Source organism: Ciconia boyciana, chromosome 2 (genome assembly GCF_034638445.1).
Source record: "Ciconia boyciana chromosome 2, ASM3463844v1, whole genome shotgun sequence".
Taxonomy (NCBI): Eukaryota; Metazoa; Chordata; class Aves; order Ciconiiformes; family Ciconiidae; genus Ciconia; species Ciconia boyciana.
The window spans coordinates 123,777,809-123,803,095 of NC_132935.1; the positions used below are offsets into that span (position 1 = coordinate 123,777,809).

Sequence of the window (25,287 nt, forward strand, 5' to 3'; positions counted from 1 at the left end):
ACGGACTTTATCGTTATCAACAGTACGTTTTTCCATATGCTGCTCTGCTTGCACCCTTCGTGCTGCCACTGGCATACTCCTTCTGCAGCTATGATGCAGAAACTATTCCAGACTGACAAGAACATTTATCTATGCATACACAGTGATTACTTATGGTCACACTGTTTTACTTGCAAATAAAAAGGATAAGTGTAACACCAGTGTGCACATACAGTATTAGGGTAGAGCATTTCTGTTGGTTCACTAAAAAAATTGGCCTTTAGAGAGGAAGAGTACATGTATTATTTGTAGTAAAGATTTCAATCAAAAAAGTTTTACACAAATGTCATCGTTAATAAAAATGAAGATTATCTATATGTGAATTGACTTTAAACAACATGTTTTTCAGTTTTCCCTGAACTGTCAGACAGCCTTCGGGGACTACAGGAAAAACACACTAATATGGCAAATGTTATAAATCCCCAGAATAACTCTTATCCCATTTATGTTTTGATTCTGTCATCGCTATTCAACTACCCTTATCCTGAGGCAGTAATGAAATACAAGACTTGTTTCAAGTAGGGATGAGTGAGCACTGTACTTTGAAAGCTATAGTTAACTAAATGGAGCCCAGACTGCCATCAGTGCATTAAATGTTATGCCAACACGAGTCCAACCCCACACTGCCATAACTCTTCTGGAGCTTGTCTTCCATTACAGCTAGTGATAGGGACCAGGGCTTGTGGCAAAGCAACAAAACTGGCAAATTTGAGGCATTCTTACTCGGACGCAGTGCAGTCAAGATGGCCAAAAAGTGGTCAAGGCTCCATTTACAAAGGGTACATTTTTCAAAAGTGTCTGAGTCACAGATGAGCCTCAAGGTAAATTTTTCATCACGTTCACATGATTCAGGATTTCTGCTTTCCAAAACCCTGAAGGTTGTGCAAGCACAAAGATGTGGGAGGTTTGCATGAGTGACCCTACTACGTCAGAAGAAGAATATTTTTAATACTATTTATTCTGAAATAGCAATGCTACCTCAACCTATTTGCTATTAATTTTCCATGGCTCTTAGTATCAGGCTAGCAAAAATCACTGATAACAAAAAATAAAAACCCTTTTAAAGTTGTATTTGCTCACTGGCATCAACCTATGATATCAAGGTTAAAAGTTACAGGGAAAATCATGAGTAAATTGTGATACACCTCTAGAGTCCTTGACTGCCCATATGACTTTCTCCCATTACAAAAAAAGTTTTCTGACATTTTTCTCATAGAATGTCATTTTGGTTGTTATGGGCTTTTAAGGAAATCACAAAAATAAGAAAACAAGCAAGGCTGGGGAAAGGAAAGCAATATATGCAAATATTTTCAAGTTAATATATATGTTATTGCTATCTATTAGGGTCAGAGGTTTATCTGGTTGTAGTTAAAAAGCTACAGAAGGAATTGGAGATACGATCTTTCACTATCGTCTTTTTTTTTTAATCCACCAAGTAAATGGATACAGAACACACACATGCACACATCAGGAAAATGTGGCTGAAATCAATATATAAAGGGAAATAAAGGAGCAGCATCTCCAGCAGGCCAACCTACTGCAGGGGATATCACTGAAGAAAGAGCATGGTATTGAAATGAGTGGGCAGGCAGGTGGCAAAGGAGACGAGATGGGCAGGCAGAGCAGAGGCAGGCAGACACAGGGTGGTAGCACCGTGCGGCACAGCTCTTCCCTCCAGTCGGTAAGCTTGCCAGCCTGGCAGAAAACTGTCCTGTCTGTGTGCAGCACGCTGAATGAAAAACCTCCTTTGTCTCCTCTACAGCATGGTCCTGCCTATTTTTCTGTCATGAGGGACACTATGTGGTGTTAAATTATACATAAGTATCAAGTAGGACTTTCTGTCGGAAATGAAAAGCTAATCATCCAGTAACATGATTTAGTGGATACTTATAACCAAAACAAAGAATTAACCACCAGCATTTGAGCAATTCAAACTGTGCTTGCTGTAAGAGTTCATCTCTACTCACAAAGAATAATAGAGGCTTAACAAAATGTTCTCCTTCCTGGGGCAAGGGGAATGTAATATTTATCTGCACTGGTTTCCAGTGGGACATCAAGTACCACAATCAATCATCTCATAAAATATTATGAGGTAAAGTGGTGGCAATTTAGATAATAACATGGCAAACTAAGTTACAAGAAGAAACAAAAAGCTAACCAAATTAGAAAGTTCCCAGTTTTATCAGCTCACAGGGTTACCAAAACTCACTTCTTAAATTCTGCCAACTTTATAATGATCTTTTCTTCATTTTTTTTAAGGTATGGAGGTGCCTAGAATAGAGTCTATAGTTAGGCATGAAACTACAGCAAACTTACAATGGACACAGACTCTTTATTTTCTTTCAAAACAGGCCATTAATTCTGATGCCTCTTGAGTCCTCTGTGTAGTAATTCTCTGACAACTTTTCAGACATTGCTAATAAAGAATTCATCTCTGAATGAAACCTGGGGAATGGTAGTTCTGCCTTTTTGCTTTTATACTTCTTCAGTACTAAATGCCTCATGTCCATTTAAGAACGTAATCTTGGGAAACACCTGGGAAAAATCTTTCAGTGAAGAGACTGGAATTGCTACAGACAACACAAGGAGGTAACCCACAATGGCAATGACACTGGAACTGAAATGTTACAACACTTACCCGCTGTCCCTCTGCTTTTCCTCCTACAAGCACACATCCTTTCATTGACACAACTCTCTGGCTGGCAATGAACACAAATTTAACTCAGCATATTGAGGGTGCCACTCACTATAAAAGTTATTTTTCTCTTCACAGCCCTTTACCAAGGGGTAAATACATTCAATTACCACACTCAAATACTCACCGCTTCTAGTAAGGCAGAAAAATGCTTTGCTAAACATTGTCAAATAAAACTCAAACACGCATATACACAAAAACTGGGATTGGTAAAGTGCTTAGGTTCTCCTTTTAGAAAGGGAGTCTTTCTGCAAGGATCAGAGATCCTTTGGCTTCCACAAGTCTGACAACTCATCATATACACACATCTAAGATTTCTTGTGGTCTGCAATTCAATCCAAATATTAGAACACAGGACTGATTTTAACGGTGAGTTTGTTCAATACAGCTTGTCTCCCTACAAGGAACACAGCGGTAGCTTTACTCCATTGAGATGGAAACTTCCACCAGGGTCTGGCCAGTGATGCAGCACCACAGGGGGGAATTGGGCTTCCAGGAGACAGTCTGTCTCACACTATAGTCATTGCCTGGTGAGAAAAAAGCTGAAGAACTTGTCTCCAAAGAGTTGAGGGATGTGGAAGGGGGCTTCAAGCTGGGATGAGAGTCCTGTGCTACTAAACGGGTATGTACTGTAATTATATCCATGCTGTTGTATAGCTAACTCCCACCAGAGGTTACTCTATTATGAAGTCAAAATATTTGAACACAAATGTGAATAACAAACAATCCTAAACTATACACCTTCATTTTAGTTTTACCCTCCTCATATAAATAATGTATTGATGCTTATGTGGAGTACACATTTGAATTTTTATTAATGACACCGTTAAGTGGATCCATACCTGAGAAACTGATCAAAGGTAGGATATGAAACTAAAGCAATCTGTACATAGCGGGATTCAGTATGTTGTTTCCTTCTGGTATACCGCTAATATTTAGGCAAAGTGCATCAAAACTCTTCAGCGAGGTAAACAAAAAATCACCTGCACTGCTTCTAATGAATGTTGGTAGACATGTAATGCAGCTTTAAGTAGTAGTTATAAATTGATGAAAGATGACAATTTACTCAGGGAAAAAAATAAAGAGTTGACTGGTCAAATCATAAAGCAGATTCGGATTTGGCAGCGACTCTGTGAGATAGCTGTGCTTTACCCTTTTCCAGTACTTGAAATGCATTACTGAGATGTTGAGGATCCTTTAAAGTATATACAACTACAAAGGACTTTTTTGATGGATAAGCATATAAAGGAGGGCTAACATGTGTTGATCCTGGCAATTCAAAGTATGCAGGAATGCAGTTATCTTGCAGTCCCTGAAGCAAAGCTTCAGAAGTAACACTTTACAGCTTGTTATTCTCTTATAATCAATGCAATTAGATAACATATCACCCATTCTTCCCTTTTCACTAAATCAAATGGTGCTCCTTAAAGAAGCAGAATCTTTATACCGGAGGGCTCTTGTCAAAGGGAGCAGCTGGCTGCTCTTACATGACCTAGGACTTTATTGTGGCTGACAAGCAGAGCAGGGCTACAGTGTAAGCACTTTTAGCTGGATATAAGCAAGTATCCACTTACTGTTGGTTGCATAACATATGGCGGATGAGGCATCCATGAAGTACTCTGGACCTGCATATCAAATACTTTTAATTAGCACAGAAAAGTTTAAAACAGAACTCAAAGATTTACTTGACAATATTCTTTCTATTACAACCACAGAGCTAATCTTGGCAAAAGACTTAAGTCATGTAACTCAATGCAAAATTCATTTATGCTTCATAAAGTTATTGACAAAGGAAAAAGCTTTCAAATTTCATTTGATAATGTTTTCTACCGAAGTCAGAAGTCTGAGTGATTGCACCACTGCTATGACCCACACTGTTTTATCTCATAAAGCAGTCTTCAACATTCCATGTCGTCCTATTTTTTCATTTGTATTGTTTGCTTTCATCCATCAATATAATCATGAACACATCATCCAACTGACAGTGCAGGAGACATAAAATGTTCAAAGTTTATTTTCAAAAGTATCTGTATAAACTTCCAAAGGTATAACGTTTTCAGAGATCCCAGAATGATTTATTCTGTTTTCAGTAAGAACTGCAGATCTAATTCAGAGTTTTTGAAGCTCATTCTAATTGGAAGATTCGACGGCAAAGCTGGCTTAAGATGTCCCTTCCCCCCAGAATCAGCTCTTACCTTGGGCATTGTGGGGTCTGTTCCCACCAGAACTCTATAGGCCTCACCGAAGTCTATCTTTGTTGTTCTGCCTTATGACTGACATGTAACAGATTCCATGCATATACCAATTTTCCTAACAATTAAATGCATTACAGAGTTCTTGCGCATTTGTGGTGGCATCTCTCAGCTGTAACTCCCCCTTGTGCTAAGCGTGAATGGCCCACATGCTATCATAACTCAGACTCAACCCTAAGAACTGTGTATCCCAGTTTCCTTTTGCATCAGTCTGGGCACCACAACACACAGGAGGTACACAAAAATATAGCTGTGCTACAGCCATCGCTGGCCAACTCACTAGCTATCCCCCAGCTCACATAGATGGGCATGCGGCATCTCAGACTGCATGAGCAGGGATGACTAGGAGAAAACTACAAGGTCCCGATTCTCCAGATGACCTGTGAGTTTTGTTCATGAAGCAAGCGGTGAGAATTAATTGTATAATTGTGTGCCTCAACACTTGTTGAAGTATATCGAAGTAGACTTTTTGTTGAAAAGCAAGTTCAGTGAAACATCTTTAGAACCAAAACCAGCGCACACACATGCAAACACACCTCTACTACAGAATTTTCTGTTGTGAATCCCCACTAGTTAAAATAGCTGCCAGTTTGTTGCTGTTCATTGCTCCCATTCTTGCACCCTTGGAGTTCCTCCTCTGTGCCAGGGCAAATGCCTTTGGGCTTACACTGCAAACTATCTACAGAGAATGATATGGGTTAAAAAAAAAATAAAAATCAATGGTTTTGGTGCAAACGCATCAAACCATGGAAATGCATCAAACCATGAACCGATGCAATGGTTCAAGTCAGGATGGGAGAAGGGCGTAACTGTGAACTGTGGAGCAGTGATGGCAATAAGCGGAGCAGTGATGGCAATAAGCGGCTGGGTGGCCTGAATTCAGTGGCCTGAATAAGAGGGAGGAGGTATGACTCTTAAGCCAGCTTTGCTACTGAGAAAAGTGCATGTGAACTGCACTCTTATGTCTCTGGCACTGACATTTCTTTGGCATTGCCATTTACTGAAATTTAGTGAATTTATCTCACCAAAACAACTTTTGTTTGGCAAGTGTTACATAGCCATCTAAAATTAAATAATGCAAGAGTCAAAGAAAATTACAAGAATCATTCATCTTTGAAGATCAAGTTTAAAACACAGTAAGTGCAAACACAACCTCCCAGAATGACCTGTAAGCAGTAGCGTACCATCTCAAACACCACCACCCCCACCCCCAACCCTAACATTAAGAACAACCCACCATGCAGCTTTGCAAGTTTGAGTAGCTTATCTCAGGTAGGACTCGGGATTGGAAGAGCACTGATGCTATAGGACAGAAATAACTGAAATGGGAAAATGTATAGCCAATGACCAGCTTCAGAGTGAAGTGATATGTTCCCAGAGAACAGCTAATAATAAAACTATACAACCTGGTTTTGACTTCCATCTCAGAAAGCCAGAGCATGGCAATAATTTCCCAGTGGAGATCTGTGAGGGATATGCTGAAAAGAGAAATTCTGAACGACAAAACATGTGGGAGACTAAAGAAGGATATGAGGACAGCTATCCTCGAGTAACTTGCTTTGTCAGGGATTATTGGATAAAAATGAGCGCTTTTAAAGGATGTTGTTACTGGAGCAAATACAGCTGAGGTCAAAAGGTCAAAATACGATGCAGTCAACATAAATTATAAAAAAAACGCATTTAAAAAAACTTTTGGCTAATGAAGGGGAGCCAAAATGACAAAACATTTCAATAAGAATGATAAGCTTCTGCTGTTGTCAACTGGAAATGAAGCAAAATGCTGTTTATAGAGAAGCTGATTGAAATAAGAAAAAATTACGGTGGCTTTCATTGCTAGTAGAAAGAATGCAGGAAACACTTCAAACCCTATGATACCTGAATACTATTAGAAAGCCTTTTGTTTAAAGTGTGACTCAAGAGCACAAGCACTCACACAATTTTCTGTGGTATACACTCTGCCTTCATCCACATCCAAAACATAATTAACTGGGAAACATAGTAGACAAGCGCAAATCTGACGTACCTGATATGTAGAGACAGGGGAAGCAGCAATGAATGGTGTGATTGATGTCTGTGGAATCATGCGGTTTGTTGGAATACTGTACGGTGAGGAATAAAATCTGCAAACAAAGAACAAAAGCGAGATTTTTTGAACCTTTCGACTGCTAGGCTCTGACTAACTAATTCATTGCCTCCCAGGCAAAGACAAAAAGAGTCTACACAGGTAATTATGTCCATCTATTTCCAAAACCACAATAAAGAAGATGTGATGGCTCCACTGAACAGATCTTGAAAATGGAAAGGAGGAGGAATATTTACACAAAGCATATTTTTTTCACTTCAACTAGCACAAATATAGAACTTCACGATACAAGAAGTAATTATCTGAAATGCAAAGACAGCTGATTTTCCAGAGTGCTAGCTAGTGAAAGGAAATTTCTTATGCGATATTGAAGACAATATTACTGATTTCATTTTTACATGCGGTACTGTTTTCTTTTCAGATCTTAATGCTTCAGTGCTGAGAATAACACATTCCATATGCATGCCTGAATTATTTTATTAAGGGATGGCTACAAAATCTCTGGCTGAAATTTTCATATTCATCTAGGCTGAAGGCAAAAACCGCACCTTCTGGTGAAATGTATCACGAATTATGAGTCTAAATGCCCCAGGCAGCACTGAAAATCTCAGATTTAGGTTTTTTTATTTCCACTGTTGCATGCTATGAACAAAAGTTGCACCATCTCTTGCTTGATGGTAATAAATGTTATATTTCTTCTCCTTCCCTGTGGGTTAATGATTATTGATAAAATTATCACTTGGAAAATATTGTTACTGGTGGATTGTGTAAGTACTTAATATGTGTGTGCTTGTAAAGGTTCTGGCATTTGCCCTTTTTTCAGTTTTATAACTGTAAGCCAGAAAAATAAAATTGCTTAAAAAAAGAATGTTTGTGGCATTGCAGCTGTCAAAATGCTGATATATTGGATTCCGAGAGAGAGAAACACTCCTGTGCAGTGTTCTCCTGTCCGATTTAAACCCCATGCAGATCCTTCTCATATAGCATGCACCAACCTTAAGAGTAACAGAAGATTTTGCACCTATGCTCTCTCTGTAACAGTGAAGTGGATTACACTCCCTGTCTTTTTACGTTTTTTTTTCTGCCCACGCTGAGGCAATCAACAGTAGCTTTCCATGAGGGCCATGCAACAAAAAAATCACTACTGGTGTTTAAACAAGTGCTCTATTTCCTGATCGCCCTGGCATCCCGGATTTAGTACTAATCAGTCTAGTTCAGACTGGATGCATTCATTCTGGATGCAGGCTCAAATAACCACCGATTTCATCCAACCAATAGCCTCGGAAAAACAGGCTGCTGTCTTCAAAGGTTGGGTGGAAACATTCAAAGTTAGGAGGGGAGAGGGAAACAGAGAAGCAATCATTTGTTCTCTCTATTCCAAATAAGATTTTAAAATGCCAAAAGCAGCAGGTGGCATCTGAGTGATTTTTTGTTTAATAGAAATATATTGATATTTTAGGAACATTTATCTGCCCTTACAATGCTCGCAAAGAGACTATTTTAAAACTGTGCCTTTGCCCAGTTTTATATATATCCTATTATGAGAACTTAGAGGCGTTTGTATCCCACTGCTTGTAACAAACTTTAGGGTCACACAGCATTGGGGGGGAAGGGATTTTTACAGCACTAGCCGGGTTCATCTATGGCATTAGCATGATGCATATGTTATCTAAGTCCTGTTACAGGGGTCTTCTCCCAGATCAAGGTTAACCAGCAATCACTTTGGCTATGCTGTTGCTAAGTGGATGAACTAAGAAATGCTGCATGCAGCAAATGAAAACAGCCAATGGCAGACTGATAGTATTCACTCTGTAGGTAAAATGTATAATAGAAATACATATAAACCTCTTGAACTGAAGAACAGTATAAAAACAAAACTCTTTTGAGAAAACAACATATTTTTGTTCATTCTGTTCTCATTCTGTCCATCAGCCTGGCACTGATGCTGCACTCGTACTCATATCGCGTATGAACTGCTCGGACAAATATGAGTGCAGGGGACAAACAACTTTCCATTTGGAAGTCATCCTGACTCTTTGGAATAAACTCTCCAGTAAATCCCAGCAAATGCTACCAAATTTACAGAAAACGTGTGCTAAGCCAAGAACTTGACAGACAGCTAACCATTTCAGTTTCAGCTTAGAGGTGCAGTTATCTGAACAGTACATAAGCCTGTAGAATATACACTCTGGTAATGTGAAAAATACAACCCTTCCAACACCCCTGCCAATACCATTTATCTGTCGCAGTTTGGAATGCTCTCAAATAAGCATCAAATAAAACACACTATCAGGACACTCAGCTATATTGTGAAAATGCATGCACGAGAGCATCAAATAAGAGCAAGGAAGGAAATCTGATGCAGCAAATGACAATGTGAGAAAATCCAGTTCATATATTTCAATTTTAATAATAATAAATCAAGTATAATAATCTGAGTCACTGTGACAGGGTATAGGTCCAACATTTTGCAATCAGGAATCCCTTACACCCAGAGATGAAGGTTTGTCTTCCTGCCACAGTGTCCCTTGTGCCCAAAGGGATCGAAAAAAAAGGATTTGGATATTGCCTGAGGGAATTCAACAGAGCAAGAATGAACGAGTATATTCTGAAGGCCTCTCTGCCACATGTGAAGTACAGTGGTACGGTGAGGACAGGGATGCCCCTGCTGGGGACAGACTTAAGCAGAGCCTGACACAAACAGGGCTCACAAAGAGGGCTCAACATGCTCTCACCCATGGGACGTGGAGGCATCTCCCCAAATTCCCTTTACATACAAATAGGCTAATGCCCTAATATGTAATTGGCATAAGTGACATGCTGGGGACCTAAAAAAAGACAGGAGGAACAAAAATGCAAGGGTGGCCTACTCTGGTGTAAACCCGACAGCATCCCAACAAGATCTGCAGCTGCTGACCTTGCCATATTCGATCTTAGGCTTTCCCCCTTTTTTTTTTCTTTAGGCTCAGGGGGAGGTGAAATGAGGTAGAAGATGCATGTTGTAAGTCCAAGGATTTACAGGATTCTCAGTCATCAGAATATGTACATCAGAAAGAGGAGTGGAAAGAGATATGAATTATACTGGCTTTGACTCATTTTAGATATATTGTTCAATTATGCCCCCAAGTTTCCTGGCATTAACATGTACAGTATCTGGTACGGTACTTTGAGAGCTGTAAGCTTTGTGGTAGTTGACCTGTGGGGTCTAAGGAGAGCTCTCCAAAAGGCTCAGCTGCATTTTCCACAAATGCAATTTGCATCCTTATATTGGCCTGTATAGGTTTTTTTTGCAGGCGCAAGTCAGTGTCCCTGCTCCTCAGCTGCAATTGCAATGCTAGAAGCAACAGCGTAGAAAGGCAGGTGGCAGGGACGAGGCAAAATCGACATTGCCCTTGTATTAAAAATAGATCTTTTCAGCACGCCCAGATTCCATAAGCACAGGGAAAACTCATCACGAGGAGGCCAAAAGATGTTCCTGGATGTTCATGAAGAGGGGTTTATAAAGGGCTCAAAAGAAAATGTTTTTAAGAGATGTTAAAAAACCACATTCCCAGTACATCATCAGGTACACACAGGCAATGCTTTAAGAACAGTTTCTGTTGCTTAACAGACAAAGCACATACTTCCCTCCTACATCAACCCTCCCTCCGCATTTGGGGACTGCATTATCTGTAGCGTCTGGTCGCTATTTCCCTGCCAAAAAATAGAAAAAAAAATCCATATGGTTCCCATCCTATGGGGGAATGTGCAAGCTTCCATACAGAATCTGCACAAGAGCAAGACCCTATTTGCACTGCAATAAACACCATTTGCTCATGCCTCATGCCTGCAGGCAGTACTGAAAAAGTTAGATTCATAAATAGTATCCTGGGGCTCACATAATGTAAGAGTATTACCAAGCGTTATCAAGGCAGCAATTTTCTGTTGCAGTAAGCCACAGAGTCAGATGTTTGAGATGAAAAAGACCTATCTGAATACTGAGCCCATTGGCCAGCAAATGTGTGATATAGTCCCCCAGATATCAGATATTAAACTGATACAGTACATTGCAATCTTAGTCAAATGGCCAGGAGGACTCAAGCCTCAGGAACATTTTAAATGAGCATCCTTACAGTGCAAGAACAAGAGCTGTATTTTGTTCTTTGTATGAGTGCATTAAACCACTAAAACAATATTAATACCACAAATTGAAAAATCAATAGCATATTACAACAGGCACACTACTCCCCAAAATAAAACCTGAGTACCTTTGTAAATGCAATTCAGAAAAGGCTGATTATAAAACAAAAAAGGCACAGAGAGATTGGCAGGGGAAAAGAGCTTATCTGCTGAAGTGTGTGGTTATCATGTCTTCAGTAACTCATACTGCAATGCTATGGTACACTACGGGACGGATTCTCCACTCCATTATACCTGTTTTACGCTGATGTAACTCCACTGGATGCTTAAACAGAGTTACATGGGCATAAAAACAATATAATGAAATGGAGAATCAAGCTTTACAATGTAATAGACTCAGAAGAAAATTATCTATTCCTTTGTGGGGAAAAAATCTTAGCTATTTTTAGTGAAAGCCTCTCTCTCACTCTCTTTTGTTTTATTCCTGCTATAGATTTTCAAGGCAAATACACAGTTATACAGTAATAAAAGTGATAGTACTACACCATAAGCAATGAGAACACACCTTTTCATCTGGACAACATACAAGAGTCCAGATTCTTCCCTGAGGTTTGGTTATGCCCCAACCCCAAACCTAATATAATCCAAACCTCTTAAGGAACTGCGAATTTTTAATACCACCCCGTGACACCTGCAGGGACACGCCTCTAGTTGGTTTCCATCCTCCATATAATCCTGTGTGGACTTAGCAACTTGCATGCATCAAACTGCATCTATCAACCCTATAAAGGACTCTAACAGATGTCAGCATGTGCAGTCAAATCTTTCTTTTATTGGTAATTCATACCTCACCTGAATCTTCACCTTGGCTTGGGTAGCTTTACACTTCCCATCTCTATCCTCAGTTCACTAAGCTCCATGCTGGTAGGCACCCGAAGGACTGAGTGACTCATGCTTGTCACAGCACGTCAACAAGTCCTGAGCTGTGTGCAGGGTCAACACCCGCTTAACCTGACTGCACCGAACAGGCCTGCTACAAGGAACAGTCTTTGTTTTACAGACCTTTGGGTAACATGGCTCCATGCAAACCTTAACTGCTTGGTCCACCTTACTGCAAAGTATTATGCAGCATTCCACCCACAGGGTGGCTATGGGCACACCATCAACACAAGGTGGCTGCAAGCAGCGGCTCTGTGCTCACTTCCAGACTGTCCTCACTGTGAGGAAGAGCAATGTGTTTGCCTAACGCCTCTTCCCTGACAATTAAGTTAACCTGTTTTACTTCATAGTGCTTAAGAGCGTTTAAATCTCTTTCACCATGGCCACACACCTGCTATGATACCCATGTGTTGTGTCTGTGAGCAACAAATAGCATTTGCACATTTTACAAGCAAAGCATCGAGGTGCTCCCAGACTTAGCTAAAATAAAACCCATGAGCTAGATTTTTATTGTACTTGCAAGTAAAGGGGTTTATGAAAAATAGTAAAAATTTACAACTACAGGATATGTAGAGACTATTAAGTGAATGCCTGGGGAGCTAAAAAGAAACCCTCAGGTGACAGCATTTTAAAGATGCAACCAAAGGATGGAACAGCAGTTGTGTAACTTTTGGTGGACAAATCAATTTTTCCGCATAGTAAGAGCTTCTCCTCATGACACTGCATACAATCAAGATCTCACCATAAGAGCATTTTGAACGAGATGGTTTTGTCCTGATGAAACTGAAAATATTTTGACACTCTAGAAAGAAGAGATATGTCAAAGCGATAATTAATTGTCACTCTTAGAGAGACATCCAGTGCTGTAGTTTATTTCAGGCTTTACAAATAAAAGAACATTTAAAAAACTGCAGAGCTGAAATTCTCCATTGGGTACTATTTCTTTTCCCAATGACCAGTGACAGCGTGTTCAAACAATTGAGAGACCAAACCACCTGAGCAGCCTGAACACGTGAGCAGCATGGGTACTCTCTGATACAAATAATGTCTGATTCGGAGATAACTTTCATAATTTCAAAAAAATTATTCTTGAAGTAAAATGATATTAATCTCAAAGGATCATTCTAATTACAGTTTCCAAAACATTCACACAACTGACATGCAGGAACTCCTTTGAAATAAAAGCCAGTTGTCCAGATGAAACACTGGTGGATTATGAACTAGTGATGGTTTTATTTATAGCCTATAACGTGTTACCAACTGAAAAGTATGATGATAGAGGAGGAAGACTCGTTTGGGAGGTCAGAACAGGGAAACAGAACCAGAGGATTCTGAAATCACAACTACGTAAAAACCCTCTTTTTTCTGAGTTGCTCTAGTTTGGCCGTTTCCTCCACAACATGGGAATATCACGAGTCCTACAAAGCTACTGCTTGTAAAGGGCAATTAAGCAAAATATACTAACTATTACAATTGTTTGGTTTTTTTTTTAAACTACTGGGAATGTCAGTATTTTCCTAAATGTTTCAACTAGCAGTGCCCTAAAAAATATTTAAGAAATAAACCCATTCTCGCCTATATCAATACATTATCCCCTTCAGCTGGAGAATGCAGATGGGAGTATGCATGGAATTTAATAATCATATCAAACACCTCTCTGATCAAAGAGTGACTCTCAAAGAGTTCAGGGCTGAACCTCCTGCTTCTCTTCAAATCGTTGTTAACCTCTCTGAAAGGACAGCTAGATATCGAGGCTCTGTTTTTCTAGCTCATGAAATAATTGGAAATGTAATCATGCACGTAAATAATACAATGATGTAACTTCTCTGCTGAATTTGAAAAAAAGTTACAATTCTTCATGTTGGCAAACTGTAGCTGAAAAATGAAGAAGAGTGCTGCTCAGAATGTTACCCCTAAATCCCATCTGCTTACACACTAATTTAAGGCTTTCTCCCTATTTGGCATTTCTATTCAGACAATGCTATGGAAGCCAGCCAGCCTGTAGAGAGAACCCCACATGAAGTAACAGCTCTATTATCCAAAATACGCTGGAATCTTCAATGATTATTTTAACAAAAGCAAAGTCAGTAAAGGGAAACTTTATTGGTTTCCATTTCATGACAGAGAGCGCTTAAAAAAACATTCACTAGCATTTGCCAAATAGAGATGGAAACTATTAGGAAAAACAACTTCCCATTTGAATGGATATTACAAACAAGAGGGCATAAAAACAAAAGGGAAACTAAAAGAAGAACTTGACAATATAGCATTACATGCTTCAGACAAAATATGACTGAGTGCATTTGCTTCTGAATAAGCTTCACCACAGAAAGAGAAAACAGAAGATGGCATTCAAAATAATTTTTAAAAAGGCATAAGAAAACATGCATTTCTTACCCATTCTGTATAGCAGCTGTTGGATCGTAAGTCAAAGCCATGCCAGCCTGCACATAGTTAGGGAAGAAAAACAGATTTTTACTATTACTGCAGAAAAAAAAAAAGACACACAAAAAAAGACGTTAAACATACTCTAAACCAATATGAATAAAGACTGAATGCAACTTAAATGGAAATCTAAATTCTCCAGGGAAGCTCAGATGGCCCAAAGCAGCACGGACAGATTGGCTACCTCCCCTGCCTGAGAGATCTCTGAGAAACAGATCTGATCAGTATGTTGGTTGTCATCTCTCCATAACATTTAGGCCAAATGGTGTTTTTGTCGCACCAGTAGCAGTTAATAACTCCACTGAGATCAATGCATTTACATCTGATTGCACACTATAACAAGACAGGGCCAAATCCTGCTGTTGCCTGCGAGACAGGTAGTTGGTAAATATTCTAAAGCCAATTTCACGAGAGCTTCCAAGGAAGGAGTCTCATCTTTCCTACAAAGGCGTGACCCCAGTCTACCATTTCCCCAGGCTGTCACTCGTACTTACAGTTAATTCATTACCATGAGACAAGTAACAAAAAGTGGCCTGTGAAGCAGAAAAGACCAACCCCGCCCCCCCCCCAAAAAAAGTGCTTGAGCTTTTAAACAGGGCTTTTAAAATACTTCAGAGGTCTGGACAGCAGAAGAATTTGTTAATGGGCTACACAGAGCCTTTCAACTGCCATTCACCACCAAGCAGATGGTGACCTGTGCGAAAGGATTTGGCAGTGTCCAAACAGCATCCAGTTAACAACCATCACCACCGCCACCATTAGCAGACATGTCCACAGGTACCGCAGGAAAGGCAGGGAGAGAGCAGGGCCGGAGACTGAATTTCTCACTCCACCTTATGCTCCAAGAAGGCAGTCGGGGCCGTGCGGGAAGGACCATTTTTTTCCCCAGCATCCACTTTAAGACATGGGACTGATAATCTCTCCTCCCACATAACTGCATTTGCTTTGACTTTTTGTCTTCCTTATTATTTTTTTTCCTCCCTTCATGAAAGACTTTCCAATGTAAGACACTACCAGGAGACGGGAAGACAATTCCCTTTGTGCAGGACTAGAAGGAGAGAGGAGAGGGCCGCCATTACTCAAGGTGCTCCTCTCTCTTTGGGAGCAGCTGAAAAATGGCCACGGCACCCTCCCACCCCAACACACTGTACTTCTCTCCGCTTGTCATACACACCATATGCTCGCTTGCTTCAAGGACAGGTGCTTTACTAACTGTGCAGCAGGGTCCACACTCCTGGTGGGAGCTTTTAATGCCCCTGGACCCATCCACCAAAGTATTTTTGAATAATGGCATCTGCCCCCTTCCAGATGGCTGCTCAGACAGGTCAGGAAAGCGTTTGGGCTTGGCTGGCTCCCATGCAGGCAGGTGAGCAGCCAGGGTAAACGCTCTGGTGACGAGCAGGCAGAGAGCGGGCAGCACTGCTGGAAGAGCCAGGTTAGCCCGGCAGCTGCACGCTGGTCTAAGAGGAGATGGTCCAAGTTTCCAGAGGCCAAAAATAATTTCTGATCTGAAAGGGTAGGCTTCACGCTACCTTATGTAGCCAAAAAAAATGTTCATGTCAGTATTAAATTGGTATATTTTTCTCATTATTCTTTTAAGCAGATGCTAGGGCAAATGCTTCACTTATTGAAAATGCCATTGTTTTAATAAAATATGTACTGTCTCCCAAGCAAAGGATAATTCAGGAGACTGAGGCCAAGAACACATGGCTATTTTTTTTAAATGCATTCATTTCATACAAAGAAAAATAAAAATGGCTATTTCTGCAAGTTTAAAATGTCAAAGCACCAAATTTAGGGTGACCCCAACTACTGCTAATTTTGATGTAAAAAATAAATTAGCTTAGAAAATCATACGAGATGATCTACTTTACTTGTTTTTATATTCTTATGTCTTATACATTCTCAGCATATTATGTTGTTTGGTAAGGTTGCATTAATTACTAATGGAAATGTATATGGTTCATCCCGAAAGAGAGCCAATAAAACTTTAATATCATAAACATTTTTTGTCTGCAATACATTTTAGCAAAAAAATCCTCTCTTATATTCCTTTCTCTTTTCAACACTTGTAAAATTTGTTATTGCTCTCTTTTTCTATTCCTGTGCTGGTAAAGACAACTTAAATAGTATGTACAAGCCCTAGAGGGACAGAAAAATTAGTTCTAACAATTTTTTAAAAAACTTAAAAATAACTTAAGATATTCTCTATAAATCAAGGTGTTGACATTTTAACATCTCACCACACATCTACTCAAGACTAAGAAAAAAACCCCTTATAATCCCTTGGGAAAGGAGAGATCCAAGCTTTCTAAATAAGGGAGTTTCTAGATCTAAAAGTCCTTAGAGTTGCCTGGATCAGAGCCCACTGTATACCACAGCTCGCATTAGTGTGACCTGGGGACAAAGTGGCAACAAGGGAGGGAGGGCTCTTATTTTAGTTTCTCTGACATAAATAAGTATGAGGGTGCAGAAAGGGTAAATTGCAGCAGCTCTTTCACTGGAGCCCTAACAACGCTCAGTGTCCAGACGAGACCTGCAAACACGTGGTTACGCCGCTTTCAGCTGATATTGGAGCACGTGGTCGTGCACCGACCCTCAGCTTGCCCTCCAACCCCATCACGCCCCAGACCTGCGTGTGGGTGCATGCAGACAAACTGCACATACTCCGTTCTCTATATATTAGCATCACGTCCATTACATATTATTGGTACTAGGAATAAGGGACACCATTGTGGGCCTGGCAAGTATAAAATATGAAAGGCTAGACACTCAGCTCCTTATCCATGCTCCATATCCATACTGCACGGTGACTGATTACCAGAATCTGTTCAAGTACTTCAGCAGCGACCACTATAAATATCACAATCACATTTGCCAGTAAATGAAAGTTTCACATTAGACAAATACGACACAGCGTGTGGCAATACGTGCATGTGGTACACCACCTACAGTTTGCCTAGTAACATTGCTAATATCCCCCATTGCTGAATAGCCTTAAACAGCTGCTATTTCCAAGAGCAGCTAACAGAGGACTATTTACTTCTTTCTCATCAAGTTGTGTAATTCCTCCCTACAAAATTATGCTGGCTGGAAGCCCAGGAGAGGCAACAGTTAGCCTGGACCAGTGAAAGATTTATGGTCTGAAGCATCCTCATTCATCAGGAATAAAAACTGATGAGCAATAATAACTTACTGGAAAATTGTATGCACTTTCCTCCATAGCACACAAACAGGAATTCCAAAAATACAGAATATTAGGGTTGGCCTCAGACTTCCACGTGATGGAGGTCCAGCTTATTCTGTCAAAAACAGTACTGAATATAGTTGTCACTGTGTTTAATACGGTGTGAACTACACCGAGGCACTGGCTGATGCCTCTATGGCAGTCTTCAGTTGTGCTGAAGAGTATTTTCTTCCAGGTCTTTTCATCCACTGTTTCACTCATGTTTCAGTGGAAGGACAGGGTCTTATTCCTTCTTCTGATAGTGACACTTCCTGATGAAATACCACCCGAGAGAGTGGCACTGATGATGGAATGCAGCTTTAGGAAAATATTTGTCAGATACATCTTCCATGAAGGAACAACTGAACCACAAAATTTTTATGCCACTCAGCCAGACAATTATTGAATGAAAATCCTGCACCTCAACATTTCAACATGCAATTCCTTAAAGCAATCAAAAAAAAAAAAAAAAAAGGATATCTGCTATCAGTCCAACACATAATAATAAATAAAGACCATTCTCAATGATTACTCGACTGGTGTGTTCAGAATGTCACAAGTGACGCAGAAACAAACCCAGCTCATTTAAAATACTGATTTTTTTAAAAAGACTATTTAAACCATATGTGTTTACTTATCACTTATTTTTACCAAAGTGTCTGAACTTAAGACAAAGGAATGAAGATTTTTGCTATTTTGTTGCTGCAGTTTTCTAATTGACATTGGTGAACAAAGAGATTCTAATAACAAGAGATTCACTCCGCACCTTTCTTTAAATTTAAGCTCTTTCCTTCAATAAAGTCCTGGAAATATCAGAAAGCCTCTGGAAGGCAAGGGTTCCCCCAGGAAGTTTGAAGGCCTTTGTTCAACACTTTACTGTGAAAAATTTTCCATGGGCAAAGACAAGGTGTTCTGTTTCTGTTTTTTTTCCTCTCTTTGTTATGATTTGAACATAAATGAGCACATTTGCCTCATTAAAAAGACTCTTAGACCATCACATTTGCATTGCTTATGCAAATTGGATTTGTAAATCTCTCAAATAAATGATTAAGTTGTGGAATGATTCTTAAAAAAATGATCACATCTTCAATATCATGTGAAATAAGGTGGGTTTATTATTTCTCTTCCAAATCTCTCTGAACTCTCACAAGAACAACCTTTATCAGCCCAGTATCTGTCTTCCAGCAAACAGAAGTATCTATAAATGACCAAATTTTAGGATGCATGATATCTTCTTTGCTGCTGGGAAGTAGCTTCCAGAAACAGCTTCACCAACATATCATCACCTGCACTCGGTGTCCGCATCTTTCCCTCCCTACGTGCAAAAATTCACCATAATATTGACCTACTACAGAGATGTCCCACCTCTTCCTCAGAGGTGAATCTTCCACATATCTCCTCGAACCTGCTCTGGCCAGCCTATGCCTAGTGCTGGAGCACCTGCGCAAAGCAAGGCTGCTGCCACCACAGGATTTCTTATTGTGCAGGAGGCCACAGTCTCACTGGAAAAATATTGTAAAAGCCTACAAACTAAGAAGGGGTGAAATCCAATGATGCGGTGGGTTTTCCAAGCAGGAGGCTCCTTGTGTTTCTCCTCCTTAAGGTGAGATTTGGAAAAATAAGGCTGTACCCTAGGACTCAAGGGATTTCTGTTGTGAACCAATGTGGGAGTTAGGCCAGAAGATAGGTCTCTCTTACCCATCTCCTCTGACTCATCCCCTCATCCTTTCACAATGGAGGACGGCCGTCCCAGGGCAATGGGTGTGCTCTTGGCTACTACAGTGGAATAAATTGAAATTTCAACACTGAAATTCCTGAACTTGTTTTGTTACCACCGCTAATATCTGCCAGGCATCACAGCACAAGGATCTCTTGTGCCCTGACAGCAGATACTCTGACTGAAACACTTTGAAGAAGGAAGACAGAGGAGGGGGAAGAAACCAACAACCCAAATGAGATTCGTTTAGAATACTGATTTAATAAAATAAGCTCAGTCAGCAGTAAAGTTAACTTGGCAGAGTTCCTTCCTTTGATTATTTAAACAGTTCTGTCAGAAATATTCCACTTTATTAGAAAAATTTCTGAATTTAATTCTGAATAAAAAACACCTTTCTTTTTTAGCAAAGGAGAAATCTAGAATGTAAATGTGACACCTCTTAAATATATAGATGTGTATGAAAGAAATGGAGCATTTCCCAGTGATGTGTGCTCCTTAAGCAGCTGCAAGTTCTGAGAAAAAAGTGGTTGTGGAGAGAAATATATATCATATTGAGGTCAAACTTGGGAAGTGATTCATGAACCTCAGAAGGTCAGAGGTGGAGCTGATAAACACAATGACAAGTTCAGATATCCAAATGAATGACAAGAAACCTTTTTTGTCCTACAGAACTGGACTGGAATTCTGACCTACGCAGCTTCTGTTCTCGGTGTTGAGTCACTTTGTTCCCACTTCAATTTATCTGATGAGTTAAAAGATAAGTGCTGAAGTTTACAAAAGCTAAAAAGAAAAAAAAGAGGATAATATCCTCCTCATAGAGACATATATACTACAATGTAATTATTCTGTTTCCACAGCCAACTCATATGCTTAACCTTGCCATCTTCAGGTCTACAAACCATCTGCTTTTGGGGATCTGGCATACCCATTTTACCATCAGTCTGGTCCAGTGTTAAATCAGCTGTGGATTACAGTCACATCTGCACACTAGATGTGTGTGTTACAGTGAGTTGGGAAGATTTCCAGGGATGGCTTGCAGCACTACTGAAAATGACAGCCCACCAAATATCTGTCAGGGATACAGCAGAGTGCAGAAAAAGATAGGTCCTTTTCCCCTGTCTCCAACATCTGTTTATTCTCCATAAGAAAACACTGTCGTAGCAGCAGAATTTGGAGGAAAACCCAACTGCAAGAAAATCTCTGGGGCAAATGGCATGACATCTTTCACCGCAAAAGGAAATCCAAAGCCAAAATGAAAACTAAGAAAACTAATCTCAGAGAGTCCTGATTCTACTTTAACCAAACCATGGCCCTTATTATGAGTAAAAACGATCCCTTTTAAATTTCTGATTTCAGGGACAGTGATTTCATATAGGTCATTATTTGAAAATATTTGAAGCTCAAATCCAACCATTTAAACTGTTCTTTGGTATTTGTGCCACTTAGGCACCTTTTCAAAATGTTGCCCACAATGACAGCGTCTTGTGTCATGAAGAATTTTTAACACATTGCTCTGTATCTTTTTACTTATTTGCCAGTTAGCTTTGGCCCTTCTAGTTTCTTCCTCTGTGTAGGCTTCTCTTCAGGTTCAATTCCTCTCTTTGCTAAACTAAGCTTTTGCTGAAAATAAGCACACAAAATACTGACCAATGTCTAACGCACGCTATAATATATAGTAAATGTCTTTTGTGCGTGGTTTGCATACGAGGGTACTACTGCATATCTGGACAGACCTGGAAACTGTCTCCCACAGAAAAGGAAAAATTATTTGTCTAGGTATAAAATAAATCAGCCCTAGACACTGAGGATTATAGAACACAACTAAGTAGTACCTATCTCCTTGGAAGCATAAAAAGAAATCTACATCTGAGTTATAAATGGGCCTGGCACAGATCTACTAATAATTTCTAAATGCCTGCTGCTGGTAAAGAAGGGACGACTGGCACCAGGATCAACTGCTTCAGCCCTTCACTGGCACTGACTTTACAAAAAAATCAGGAAGTCTCTCAAATTACCTATTGTGTGTTTTTCTCTCTAAATTACTGTTTGCATTAGACAAAATTGTAATGAGTAGCAGATAAAAAGAGAAACTGTTAACAAAAGCAACATTCCCAAACTACTAGGTCATCTTATTTTTTTAAGAAAGAATTAAAAACATGTTTAATTCTTTAGACATTTCACCAACTGATCTTGAAAGAAAACAAAGGAGAAAGGGAGAAAGAAGGAAGAGAGGGAAGGGGAGGAAATGGAGGTTAACCTCTTTGCTATTGAGAAACAAAAATATAACCCAGATCACAGAAGCAAGAAAGCAATCAATAGAAGAATTATTGGTGGCAATTATTAAATATCATTATAGACACCAGACCAAATTCAATGACAAGGGGGTCGCATTCAATGGTGCATGTCGCTGTTGTGATATATGTACCAATACTGTAATGGTGATATTCTCTTGCAAGAAAGACAACACAAATATTTAAATGGTCTAAATTTTACAGAAACTTGCAAATGAGGTATCAAGGGTTTCAAAATATTGTGACTGTAAAAAAAACCTTAATCACTTTGGGCTGACCAGATATAGAAAGGCTACCATTTCTAGAACTGTTCTTTCTAGAAGAATGTAAACAATAATAAACTTTGGGCTGATGCAAAGCATTTCATTTGTTTTCAGTTTATGTGAGATTTCTCCCTTTCTACCAGGTAAATTTCAAATAAACCCTCTATAAATACACATATCAAAAGATTTTTTATTTCTGAATAAACAAACCAGAGTTTCAGTAACTCTGCAAAAAAAGATTATGTTGTAAAATTTAAGTTTCAGTTTTTAATCCAATCTGATCTCAGTTTGTAACTACTCTTGATTCCCCAGATGCATTTTCAGTAATGAACATTTTTTTTGAGAAATGTCACCCACCTCTATACTTGTCAATTGCAATTTAGAGGTAAATTAAATCAAATATTTTACAGACAGAATTTGAATATGATTACCCTCTATCACCATCTCAACATGATCCTGTCAGGGAAAGTTTCAAAACAGAGTGCTGCATTAAACTGGTGTGACTCAGAAAAAATCTATCCTGCAATAAAAAAAAAAATGAACTAATAACTCAGTTATTAGGTCAGAATTTCACTGCAAATATTTCCAACATTTGCAGGTTTCACTGTACATTTATTGCACCTGTAGGTTAGATGCCTAATTTGACAGCCTTTTACAAAGCCATCAGTAATCTAAGCTCCTTAGTCCAGAACTGGTCAGCCATCACAAATCCTCAGTCAAATGCCTCAGTAAATCTGCTGAGTATTTCTTGAGGCTTCAAACAAGAGTGGAAGGGTAAGGACTAGAAAGTGCTACTCAAGGTCAGGCATTCTTCCCTGGTTACAATTGGCCAAGTAACCAAGTACCAAAAAAACCCCCTGAAAAGCCCTAGAGAAATTCAGTCAAAGACTTGACTTTAAAAAGTAAGCCAATTTAACAGCCAACTGAATTATTTCTGTATGGCTATGAAGCAATCTACAAAAATGTATGATAGGAATATGATTTTCTATTACATTCTGCAGTATGGCCTGAAAACTTTACCAAAAAAGTAATCCTCTCTTACAAAATTCCCTAAAAGCTCTCCATAAAAGAGAGCAAAACCTCTGAGAACAGCATGGCCAGAGAGGCAAAACCTGCTGTGCCCCGCTAAATCTCCTGCCATTTCCCCCTTACAGCAGAGTATCGGGCACAGCTGCCTGTCTCTGCTTCGCATGCTCAAATTTGAGGCCAGTGACAGAACTGTTAGTGCCATTTCTCTGGGGTCTGTCCTTCCAAGTAATAATTCTCACGCACGCTCAGTGTTAATGCTGGTTAAACCTCAGAAGTTTTAGAAATGCCCTTCACATAAGTATGCAAGAATGCAAAGGCTTATCTGAACAATAGCCAAATACATCTTGGTCTAGATACCACAGGATTTGGTCAGGGTGGAAATACTGAGGGAGTAATCTCTTGGACACTATTTCAATGCTTTTCTTTGGGGAAGAAACCAAGAAAAAGCAGAGGTTCAGGGAATATTTCCAGATCCCATTTGTAATCAGAACTATGACACTTGTCATATATCAATTATTTCTCACTACTCGCTGCCTGTTCTTTTTTAAAGAAATTAAAGTTGACAGGAGTAATTGTAGGAAGGTTACCCAAGTGCTGCTACACAGAGAACAAATGAATGGTACATCGTGGTTAGAGTAAGATCATTAAAGGACAAAGAGTTAGGAAAACCCTACTGCATATAAAATATGAGAGTAATTGCACAGAAGGATTTTACATTGGAAATAAGAAAATTAACAATAGTGGGGAAGAAATCCAATAAATGAATGACCCTAAAAGAGAACATGCACTCTTGTCTTTGATGCTTTGAGTAGTAAATATCCAATGTGCAGCGAGGTCTTAACCAGATGTTAGTAAACCTCAAAAATCTAAGAAAATCTAGGAAAACAGAGCACATCCCTAGCCTGAAATATTTCTGAGTTTGTATCTTTACAGTCTTTCCACATTTGCAGATTACACCATGACCACAGCTCTGTAGCTGATTGTGAACAACAATAAGGAATGATGTCTCCCAGCACTGAAAACTAGTTTTTAAATGTTGATACTATAAACACACCAACCATACCTTGCCTCTAGGTCACAGGGATGTCACTGAGCTTAGTATGAGCCACTCCACTAGCAGCAAATAAACTAAGTACAATGTAATAAGATGATGCCCTGAGGCCATAGGCATAATGGTGGCTTGTTGGCTTTCATTTTATATTCTCTTGTTTATTGATTTGAACTGAAGGAAGTATAGAACAGTGGATATAATAGCTATGATGGCATTTACTATTTAAACAGGGATTTAGAGGTCTTTAAAATATAGATTGTTGACCTTATTGAGGGTTTATTATTGTGTCCTATATATAGACCCTTGTTTTTCAAGCTCTGTATATGATGACCCGAGTCTACCGCTTGAAGTACTTCTTGGGCACTTGTTTCTCAGCAGATCCTTAACATGACAAACCATAATGGCTCCTAGGAAGACGTCTCCATTTTTTGAGACATACGACATAAGAGACTGCAATGAACCTTTGGAGACTTCTGCAATCTCTTGTAGCAAATGTGGCTGCCACACTGGCACTTTCAGCCCACAAAGCTAAAAATACTTTGGAGCATTGCTGTTGGAACAGTGCACAATAACCACCTTGCTGGAGGGAGAAATTTCTATGCTTTCACAAGGCCTTTCTGTTTGTTTTAGGAGCTCACCAATTGTGCTAGAGTATATATGTCATAAGCTAATGGTCCAAAAAGTATTAGCGAGCAAAATCAAGTAGTTAGAAAAAAGCAGAAACCCTGTAGAAACACGTAACTTAGAAATACCATATAGTTTTCTTGTTTATTTGCTTTGTAAAATTGAAGTAAACATAGCAAAACCCACCAAAAAAAACCCTCAGAAAGAAAAAAAAAACCCCTTGTATTCCAGTGGGTCACAATTGAGCAACATACTTTTTGTTTTCCTTGAAGTGTCTACCATAAACACAAAGAATAGCTGTTTAGGATGGAAATACTTGTAAGTCCTTCAGCCTTCATAGCTATAATCATGCATAAGAAGGTACTATGACCAGATCTACCTCATTTATTCAAGTGTCTTTATACTATAATAACATTCAAGAAGTGTAAACAAACTCTTGAAGAGTCAAATAAATTCCTTTCTTATTTCACCCACATTTGGAGTCACTTCATGTACAAGTACACAGAAAGGAAAC

General features: G+C 39.3%; 1 protein-coding gene across 8 annotated transcripts in view; it reads right to left on the bottom strand.

Annotated features, from left to right (window-relative positions):
- RBMS3 (RNA binding motif single stranded interacting protein 3) overlaps nucleotides 1-25,287 on the bottom strand; it is a 722,164-nt gene that overhangs the window by 63,209 nt on the left and 633,668 nt on the right. For all 8 annotated transcript variants that reach the window (XM_072853929.1, XM_072853928.1, XM_072853930.1 and 5 more), the window contains 3 exons: nucleotides 14,525-14,571; nucleotides 7,010-7,106; nucleotides 4,309-4,359 (listed from right to left, as the gene is read on the bottom strand). In XM_072853929.1, the coding sequence (XP_072710030.1) occupies nucleotides 4,309-4,359; nucleotides 7,010-7,106; nucleotides 14,525-14,571 (195 nt within the window). The remainder of the gene's footprint in view (nucleotides 1-4,308; nucleotides 4,360-7,009; nucleotides 7,107-14,524; nucleotides 14,572-25,287) is intronic.